This window comes from Elephantulus edwardii, unplaced genomic scaffold, assembly GCF_000299155.1.
Source record: "Elephantulus edwardii isolate Elephantulus edwardi_28Jun2011 unplaced genomic scaffold, EleEdw1.0 scaffold00033, whole genome shotgun sequence".
NCBI lineage: Eukaryota > Metazoa > Chordata > Mammalia > Macroscelidea > Macroscelididae > Elephantulus > Elephantulus edwardii.
In genome coordinates this window covers 10,517,349-10,528,414 of record NW_006399783.1, presented here as the reverse complement: position 1 = coordinate 10,528,414, position 11,066 = coordinate 10,517,349, and the positions used below count along the sequence as shown (strand labels likewise).

General features: G+C 38.2%; 1 protein-coding gene across 1 annotated transcript in view; it reads right to left on the bottom strand.

Moving 5' to 3' along the window:
- Positions 1-11,066, bottom strand: part of RANBP17 (RAN binding protein 17) — a 499,911-nt gene that overhangs the window by 347,118 nt on the left and 141,727 nt on the right. The window contains exon 13 of the mRNA XM_006884340.1: positions 7,097-7,202. Coding sequence (XP_006884402.1) covers positions 7,097-7,202 — 106 coding nt within the window. The remainder of the gene's footprint in view (positions 1-7,096; positions 7,203-11,066) is intronic.

Genomic DNA, 11,066 nt, shown 5'->3' with positions numbered 1-11,066 from the left:
TCAAAGGTGATGCATCCTGTAGAACTGGTGTGTAGATAGGCTTTTCTTGTTTAAGGATGACTGTTGCGGGGTTTTTGCGTCTTCGATTACCTGGGAAGATGGGATGGGTCTGCGGGGTCTGATGGCTGTCCTCTGAGGTGAGGCTAGGTTAATGACACAGACAGGAGTCACATCATGAAGGGCCTGAGAGGCCTTGCTTACTTTAATCCCTAGAGGCATGGAAAGTAATTATGGAGTTTAAGAAAAACACTGATATAAATCAGATCTGTATTATGAAAAGATTACTCTGCGTAGGGAGAGAAAGCAGAATGTGCTTAAAAACTATAGCACAAATGCAGGTAAAAGAACTAAGTTAAATTTAGTAACTAAATTAGCAAGGGAGACAGAAAAGTATAACAACTGAAATAATTAAAAGCCAGTAATGTTTATTATCTGAATGTATGGATCCAAGTGTATACAAACTGGAGAAAGGGGGGAAAGGGGAAGTTAAGGATAATTCCCAATATTCATGTTTAGGCAAATAAGCAGACAGTGATGAGAAATATGCAGAGTCAGAGCTAGGAGTATTCTGTTCTAACCCTATTGCTAATGTGCGCCATCAAGTCAGAACCAGCTCAGAGCTGACGATCCAATGGGTTTTCAAAGGTGGTAAATTGCATGAGCGGAGATTGTCCATCTTTTCCCACTGAGCAGCTGGTGGATATGAACTGCTTACATTTGTGCTGGCGGTGAAATTCCTAACCCATCAGATGAATGGATACACAAATGTTGGATATCTTTATCTTAGAATATTTACCAGCTATAAAGAGAAATGAAGTTATGATATTTATGTACTGTGAAGATATTATGCTAAGTGACATAAACTAGATGCAAAGGATAAATACTGTATGATACTACTCATACAAAATTTCCAAAATTCCCAAATGCATAAAAAAGTAGATTAGTGTTTACCATGGCACATGGGTTTGAGCACAGCTTAAGATTGTGAGGATGGCACAGGATCAGTTTTGGTTTTGATCTGTTGTACACAGACAGGGTCATTATGAGTTGGAATCACCTTGATGGCATCGAATAATAAAAACACCACAAGAGCTGAGAAAGGAGGAAATGGAAAGTTATTACTTATAGGTATAGAGTTTCTATTTGGGATGATGAAAAGTTATAGAAATAAATGGTGGTAACAGTTGCACAAAATTTCAGTATTATTGCAATGTACCTGGAGTATGAAATGATTCATAGCTGACTGTCCAGTGGGTTTTCAAAGAGAGTTAATCACACAGGAAGAGACTGCTCATATTTCTTTTGTGGAATAGTGGGTTTGAACTGCAAGCCTTTGGGTTGTCAGAGTAACTCCTTACCACTAAGCTATTGCAGCTCCTGCATATAATTAAATGCCACTGAAACGCATACTTAAAGATAGTTTTAAAAGAATGTTAATTTTTATGTTATACATCCTGATCATAATCTAATAAAACAAAAATAACAGCTAGGAAGCTAATGTGGTTGAGCTGAACTATGCAACACTCAAGTATATGACACAACATGGGAGAGGCTAGAGACCATTATGTTGTGTGAACTAACTCAGTCTCATAAAGACAAAAACTGCACAAGACCATTATTGTAAAATAGAAGGATAATTATTAAAATGACAGGGGCTGTGAGGGAGGGGATCATAGGGTTTGGTGGGCAGAGGGAAAGAGTGAAGGAATTAGGAAAGATCAAGTGGGGTCCTGAAAAAAAAACAGGGTGATCAAAAGTGGGCACAGATCAATGGTGGCTGGTTTTATAAAACGCAATGTATGAGAATGATGGTATGAGACACAATGTCAATGAAGAAATGTGGAAGCACAATGCATATGAATTTGGTACACAAACCAATATAAAACAATAAAAATATATATTAAAAAGAAAGTGTATAAAATGAAATCAGAAAACTAATGTTCATTTCTTTGGGTCATGGCAAGAACTGGATTTTGTCTTTGAAGTGTGCAAGGAAGCCACCAGACACTTACAAAACAGAGGAGGAGGAAACAATATTACCTAACATAGACTAGAACGGAGGGATTGGGAGTGAGATAAAATCTTCAATAACTCGCATCTTCAAGAATTATTACGGATGACTAAAGAAAATTGGGAAGGGCGTATGCCAGGGATGTGTCCTGTCTCCATACCTTTTCACCCTGTATGCAGAACAGATTATCCAGGAGGCTGGGCTCTATGAGGAGGAATGTGGGGTCAAGATTGGTGGAAGATCTATTAACAATCTGTGATATGCAGATGACACAACCCTGCTTGCTGAAACTGAGGAGGACCTGAAATGCTTGCTGCAGAGGGTCAAGGACTGCAGCCTCCAATATGGATTGAGGCTCAATGTCAAGAAGACAAAGATTCTCACCACTGGGCCAATTGGCAGCATCAGGATGGATGGTGAACTGTTCACAGCTTTAGCTTGCTTGGCTTCACAGTCAACACTCTCGGCACAAGTAGCCCAGAAATTAAAAGACGTACTACAATGGGAAAGTCTGCTGTTAGGGACCTCTCCAAAGTACTGAAGAGCAATGGTGTTCTCTCTGGAGAATAAGCTGCATCTGATTCAGGCCATGGTCTTTGCAATCACTTGTTATGCATCAGAGAGTTGGACAATGACTAGGGAGGATAGAAGGAGAATTGATGCCTTTGAGCTGTGGTGCTGGAGAAGAGTACTGAGAGTACCATGGACTGCTATGAAAACAGATTCATCCTGAAAAGGGTCAAACCAGGCAGCTCCTTGGAGGCAAGCATTCTGAAGCTCAGTCTAACATACTTTGGACATGTTGTAAGGAGGGACCGGTCCTTGGAGAGGGACATCATGCTTGGTAGAATAGAGGGACAGCACAGAAGGGGAAGGCCCCCTACGAGGTGGACTGATTCAGTGACTGGGGTAATCGGGATGGGTGTATCAGAGATGGTGCGAGTGGCACAGGAGAGAGCAGAGTTTAGGGCTGTTGTACATAGGGTCGCTATGAGTCACAAGCACTTGACGGCACATAACCACAACAACAACAAAGATAAATGGCTTAGAACAGCAAGATAGGGCAGCTGGATTGAGAGGAGGTAAGACTGAAGACAGAATTACTGAACAGTCTCTAGATGCTTACATCCTGATCACAATGAATAAAACTAAAATTATTATAAAACATTATCTTTATTAGAAATGAGTGACCTAGGCATGACTATATTTATTTGTAAAGTTAACATGTTCTTAGGTGTCATCAAGTTAGGTACAAGTTATAGTGATTCTATGAACAGACATACACCCAGCCCTATGCTGTGCCATCCTCATCATCTCTGACACACTTAAGCCCTTGCTGCTGTAACTGAGTCAATCTCTCTCACTGGGGGGTCTTCCTCTCCTTCACTGACTCTCCACCTTTCCTAGCACGATGTCCCTTTCTCGGGAGTAGCCTCACCCAGCTACATGTCCATAATATGAGAGATTAAGCTTCATCCTTTGTCATTTTCACCTCTGACTGCTCTTTCTCCAAGGCATAATTTGTTTGTTCTTTTGGCAGCTCATGGGATATTCAATTCTCTTTTACAAAAACATAGATCAAAGGTATCAGTGTTTCTCCTGTCATTCTTATGCACTGTCCAGCTGATGCATAGCAGACGACTGAGAAGACCATGGCCTAAAGCAGCTGTACCTTGATCTTCAAACTGACATCATTGCTCTCAAGTATTATGGAGAAGTCCCTGACAATGAACTTGCCCAATGCAATAGATTTCCTGACATCCTGACTTCTTGTACCAAGGGTGTTGACTGTTGATCCAAGCTAGATAAAATCACTAACTTCAATCCTTTCTCCACCTATTATGGTGCTTATTTTTTCTCCAATGGTGAGGACCTTTGTTTTCTTGATGTGGAGATGAAATAAGAATCTAATCGCTAGTTCTTGACCTTGTGCATTAAGTATTTCATGTCCTCACTTTAAGCAAGCAAGGTTGTGTCATCTGCATAATAATAATGCAAGCTGTTGATGAGTCTTCCTCTGATCTTGATACCACACTCCTCTTCACAGAGTTTAGTTTCATGAATTATTTACCTGGCATACAGATTGAACAGCTATGGAGAAAGGATACATCTCTGACACACACCCTCCCTGATTTTAAACCATGTACTGTTCCCTTGTTCCGTTCAGAAAACAGCTTCTTGATCTAGGCATAGATTTCTCATGGGCCCAGTTATGTGTTCTGGCATTCCAATCCCAAGTTAAAATAGTGTCTATTAATTTCCAACTATAAATTATTACAATATTGGGAGCTTTGATATATGTTAATCTTTCACTGCTAAAAATGTTATATAAATTTTTATAGGACTTTTCCAATCTTCTCATTTGGTTATATGTCTTACAGGAGTTGAGCAGGTATAATAATATAATACACAGACAGCAACAGTATGACTGGTCTAAAAACTTGGGAGTTTTTTTAAACTCTAATTTTATATGAAATTTATAGAAAACACCATTCTTAGCTTTTAACCTCAATATTTTAAAATATATATGTATGCTGTTTCCAGACAAAGTATTTAAGTACTAGTGTATGTATGCCTCCACTTCATGGCTTGGCCATGCCCACCAACACACCAACCTACTACTTCTTCTTCCTCAGTTTTGCATTTAGTCATTTGCCTTGTGCCAGCAACAATTCATTGAGCTCCTGCACTTACAAACTCGCATACCAGGGTAAGAATAATCTGTCACAGTTCCATATCTATACACAGCCAAAGGAAACTCAGACTTTCTCAACAGCTGCTCAATAAATCCAGGAAAAAGAATTCAGAAGTGTGCAAAAGTTAAATATCCCATGGAGAAATTAACTTTAACCAGTAAGAAAAAGGACACAGAAAGCAGTCAATAGATAAAAGATGTCCCCCTAACACAGACTGTTGTGAAACACAGAGGTTCCATGTAACATTATCAGGAACGCCTGTGTGAAATGAAACCATCTGTTTGCTTGTCAATGTACCACCTTATACCTGTTTTCTCTTATTCTCTCATATTAACTTTTTCTTCCCTAAAAATAAGCCCATTCTTTCTCCTGCTTTCAGTAAGAATGAACATGTATGATTTCATTTGGGATCTGCTTTGTAGAGAATGCAAGCTAAAACCGAAACAAATTTTACCTAAAGTTAAATACTTGTTGCTTAAAGGAGGAGGGAAATAATGTAATTTTTCTACTTAGAAAATAACGTACTCTCCTGATTTTCATTTCCTCTTATATACTTTGTCAGGAAAACAATGTCAGAATGTTGTTTCCCTGAATAGTGATGAAACTTTTAAAATACCAAACTAACTATAGCAACAATTCTATCCATTCCCATTTTACTATAGAGGTAATGTTGAGAGAAAGTGAGATACATTGTACACTTGGTTTAAAAGGAATGAAACTCTATTTATTTTCTGTTCTCAGAAAATGAATGAATGAAAATTTATTCCAGTGTTTGTTTTCTATATCAGAGCTCTCATGGCCTAGTAGCAAAAATCTGTGCTGCAAACTCAAAGACACACAGTTCAAATCTGCCAGCTACCCCACAGGGGATCACCTCTCGTATGGTTTACAAACTCTGATAACCTGCTATGAGTAGGTTCTGATTCAACGGCAGTGATTTTTTTGTTTTACCTTCTATAACTTCTAGTAAATTTTAAAATCTGCCCCACAGTCTTTCCATGAAATCTGACTTAAAACTTTGGTTTGGAGTTTCTCAAGTCTGCTTATGTCTCTGGTGCCAAGTTTTAATTACTTCTTTTAGGATACTTTTCTCTTCTTAGTCTCTGAATTTTTCAGGAGGGAGCGATCTGCTTTTTGTTTCAGAGAAGAAAATTCTACATACTGTCAGAATTTTTTTCTGGTTGGTTTTTGGGTGTTTTGCTTTGGTCTCTTTTGGTTGTTTTAGTAACAATACAGCCTGAGTTCTGCAGAGCTAAGCATTCTACAGTTTACACAGAGCTACTGATGTTGTTGTTAGGTGGCTCAAGTCTGTTCCAACTTGTAAGTCTTCTGGGCAATAAAGGATTTTTTGTACAAAAAACCCCTACCAAAACACAAAAGCAAACCTTCCCAGTTCTGCACTGTCCCCCATGTGTCTGAGCTTCTTACTGAAACACAGTACCAATCCATCTCACTGAAATTTTTAATCTTTTTCACTGACAAAGCATGCTGTCCTTCTCCTAGGATAGATTTTTCATGAAAACATTTACAAAAGGAGTGACACAAAATCTTATAATTTTTACTTTTTAAATGGAAAGAATATACACCTGAAGGAACTCATATCAGATGAAAAAATGATGAGGTCAATATATGTTCTCAACAAGCAAAAGGTCTAAATAAAATCATGCATAAATTACTAGAATAATTTATAAATAAAGTGACTGGTACCAGTCAGCTAGGTGGTAAGTTTCTGCTTCTTATCCAACTGATACATGCTTTGCATTTCTAAAGACATCAAGTTGAAGCTTATCAACAATCAATCATGAACTTTGTTGTCTCACGGGGACCCTAATAAACAGCTGACCTGAACCCTGTCCTGTTCTGTGCCATCTCATCAAGTCTGACACACACTTAAACCCAGTGCTGCCTTTGCTGTGTCAATTCATCTGCTGACGGTCTTCCCTTCCTTCACTGAGTCTCTCTACCTTCAAATTGACGTCCCTCTCCAAGGAACAGCCTTTCCTAGCAACATGTCCAAAGTATATATGAGATGAAATATCACCATCCCTGCTTCTAAGGATCATTCTGGCTGCACTTTTTCCAAGATATATCCCATGATATCCCAAAAGTTTTGTACTTTTGGCAGTCCATGGGATATCAGTATTCTTCTCCAACACCAATTCAAAGACATCAATAATTCTGTCATACTTATTCATTGTCCATCTCTCGTATGAATAGCAAGTAACTGAAAAGACTATGGCCTGAATTAGGCAGACTTAAGTATGAATGACAACTTTTTAAGAAGGCTTTCAAATATTAAGTATTCAGGTTCAAGTGATTCAGTTACTGTTTTGCTTTAATAATTAAACACTTTAAACTGCTTTCTGTAAAGAATATGGCCATTACTCACCGACAAGCTAACTCTCCATCCATAGCATCATGTTCATCTGTACTTGTATATGTTAATCTTCCACCTACAACTGTCCCAACCAAGTATACCAGCCATGCTAGACGACCTAATAATATACAAAAGTAAAGAAAAAGATTAGTATTGACAGAAATAAAGCTTTTAATCTCATAAAACTACAAAATTAGGTGACTCTGGCAGTAACTAATAAACTATCGTGACATCAGTTCTTGAGAGTTGGATTTTAAGCTTAATTAGTCAATATAATAGGAATGATGGATTTTAGAGCCAGATGGAGCTCTATTTGAATCCAGATTCTGCCAATTAGCTTTGGGATCTTGCCTTAAGGTTTTCATTTGTAAAATGGAGAAAATAATATCTACAATGAAAATTTATTATTAAAGTTCATGAATGAAACACCAAATGCAAGTCCAGAACCAGAACTGTGACTCAGTCAGATAGTAATATCCAATATCAATATGTTATGTAATAGTAAAATATCTTAATAGTACCAGTGTGATTTATTAAACAGTTTATTAATTAAATGAAATACAGTAGAGAGCATTGCCTTAATATGATCTCGTAATCAATCTTTTCCTTTCCCTCATTCACATGTGTTTCATAAAATCATTCCCATGCATTGTTTTATAAAATTAATTACCACAGAACTTGCACACCATTACTTCATCTTTTCAGATTCCCACAGATCTTTCCCATTTCCTTTATACTTTCCCTTCATCTACCAAACTGTGTGGCCCCATCATTTCCCCTGACCCACTACCCCTCTGCATCCACCCTTTGCCCTTTAGGATTCGTATAAATCTTTTACTAGTTATTCTATTTTTTTCTAAAACTTATATTTATTAGTGAGGTATTAGTATACACATATATGTGTGTAGGCATATTCCTATACATTACATATTTGAAAAGCATGTAATTATAGCTGTAGGTTTTTTAAATAAATTGGAAAAATTAATTTAAAACAAAATAATATAGCTAAAGTAATAAATGCAGAGTATAGTAATAGTATTAAATGGAAAATAAATTTCTTCCCACGCTGTTGTTGTTGTTATGTGCTGTCAAGTCGCCTGCAACTCTCAGCGACCCTATGTACAATGGCCCTAAACTCTGCTCTGTCCTGAGCCAATTGCACGGCCTCTGACACACCCATCCCGATTACCCCAGTCACTGAATCAATCCAACTCATAGAGGGCCTTCCCCTCCTGTGCTGTCCCTCCACCCTCCCAAGCATGATGTCCCTCTCCAAGGACCGGTCCCTCCTTACAACATGTCCAAAGTATGTCAGACGAAGCCCCAGAATCCTTGCCTCCAAGAAGCAGCCTGGTTTAACCCTCTCAAGGCTAAATCTGTTTGTTTTCTTGCCAGACCATGGTACATTCTTCTCCAGCACCACAGCTCAAAGGCATGTACTTTTAAAATTATTTTATTGTGATTTTAAGAAAAGTTTATAGAAATGTTGAATTTTCATTCATTCATTGTTGTACATCTTCCTCAGTTTTCTACTCAAGTTCATAATTGTGGGTTGTTGTTTTTTAAATTCATTGATTTAAAAGGAATATATGTTTAGACACTTGCATGACAACAGTCCAGAATAAGACATGCACAGAAAAGTGGACTGAGGGAAGGGTAGAGGGAAGAAATTATCCTTCCATTTTTACAATAATGGTTCTATGCAGTGTTTGTCCTTGTGAGACTGAGTTAGTTCAATCAGCATAATGCTCTCTAGTCTCTACCAAGTTATGTAGTTATTTTTCAAAATCCTTCTTCCTTAGTGTCATGTGGTGTACATGTGAACATACTAAAACTTCTCAACTCATTAGATTGCAGTTGGACATTTAGGCTGTTTCCATGTTCTTGTGATGGTGAATAACACTGCTATGAGCATTGGTATGCAATTTTCCATTTGTGTCTCAGTTCTAATTTCCTTGTGAATATTCCTAGCAGTGGAATAGCTGGGTTATACGAAACTTCTATGTTTAGCTCTGTGAGGAAACGCCAAATGGCTTTCCAGAGTGGTTGTACCATTTTAAAATCCCACTAACAGTGCATAGTAGTTCCTAGCTCTCCACATCCTCTCCAGCATTTATTGCTTGCTGTCCTATTAAACTCAGTCACTGCTACTAGGGTGAGATAGTATCTCATTGTGGTTTTGATTTGCATCTCTCTTATTGTCGCTGATTTTGAGTATTTCTTCATGTGTCTGCTTGTGATCGAAATGTAATCCTCTGTAAAAAGTCCTTCCATATCTTTTGCCCATTTTGTAATTGGGTTATCAGTCTTTTTCTTATAAAGGTCCTATTGTATTCTGTATACTTTTGTTATGAGACTTTTGTCTGAGATGATATTGGCAAATCTTTTTTCCCCAGTCAGTAGGATTTCTCAGTTTGATAATTTTTAATATTACAACTGCTTAAAAAAAGATGCTAATAAGTTTATTTTCTTTGCATTTTTATGATTTTTTAAAAGCAACCATCACAGCCAATAACAGCAAAGGATTAAACAAGTTTAAAACAACAGCACAGTGGCAATAGCTACAGCTTTCACAAATATTAATTGAGAATATACAAAATTCACTAAGAAGTACAGACATTTACTGAATGATTTTTGTATTAAAGCATATCATCTCATATCTCTGGACTCACTCATCTATGTTTCAGATAAAACACAATGTATGGGAATGATAGTATGAAATACAATGTGAATGAAGGAATGTGTGAAACACAATGTAAATGAATGAAATATAATGTTTACAAATGAATATAAAAGAAAAAAAAACAAAGACCAAAAACAAACAAATAAATGTTTTGGAAAAAATCTCACCAGTTAACCAAAAGGGAGAGAGGCTTGGTGGCATAGTCTGTAGAGCGCTGTGCTGCTAATCCAAAACCCTCTTCTTTGACAGTTCAAATCTACCATAAGCTCCAAAAGAGAGACAGGCAATCATCTCCCATTCCATTTACAGTCTTGGAAACTTGAGGGAAGGCCAGGTGAGTTACTTTGTCCTCGAAAGCAATAGGACCCAAAGGGTGGTAGTTTAAACTCATCATCTATTCTAAGGCAGAAAGATGTGGCAGTGTGTTTCTATAGAACAGCTCTACTGTGGCTGACTCTAAGAAGGGAATCCCAGAACATTTGATTGTGCTTACGCGAAACTTATAATTGAACCAGGAGGCAGTTGTCCGAACAAGGCAAGGAGACACTGCATGGTTCAAAATAGGGAAGGGTGTCCGCCAGGGATGTATTCTGTCTCCACACCTTTTCAATCTGTATTCAATAAGAAGAGAATATCTGGGAGGCTGAGCTGTATGAGGAGAAATATGGCATCAGGATTGGAGGAAGATTCATCAACAACCTACGTTATGTAGATGACACAACCCTACTTGCTGAAATTGAGAAGGACCCGAAGCACTTGCTGCAGAAAGTCAAGGACTGGAGCCTTCAATATGGATTGAAGCTCAACATCAAGAAAACAAAGATACTCACCACTGGGTCAATTGGCAGCATCCTAATAAATGGTGAAGAGACTGAAACTGTTAACAGTTTTAGTTTGCTTGGCTCCACAATCAATACTCTTGGTACCAGCAGCCAGGACATCAAGAGACTAATTGCATTGGGAAAGTGAACTATCAGGGATTCTTCAGAGTACTGAAGAGCAACGATGTCAGGCTGGAGACTAAGGTGTACCGGATACAAGCCACAGTCTTCGCGCTTGTGTGCTATGCATCAGAAAGCAAGACAATAACTAGGGATGAAAGAAAGAGAATTGATGCCTTTGAGCTGTGGTGCTGGAGAAGTGTTGAATATACCACGGACTGCCAGGTTTGTCCTGGAGACGGTGAAGCCAGAATGCTCCTTGGAGTCAAGGATTCTGAAGCTTTGTCTGACATACTTTGGGCATGTTGCAAGGAGGGACTGGTCCTTGGAGAGGGACATCATGTTTGACAGGGTGGAG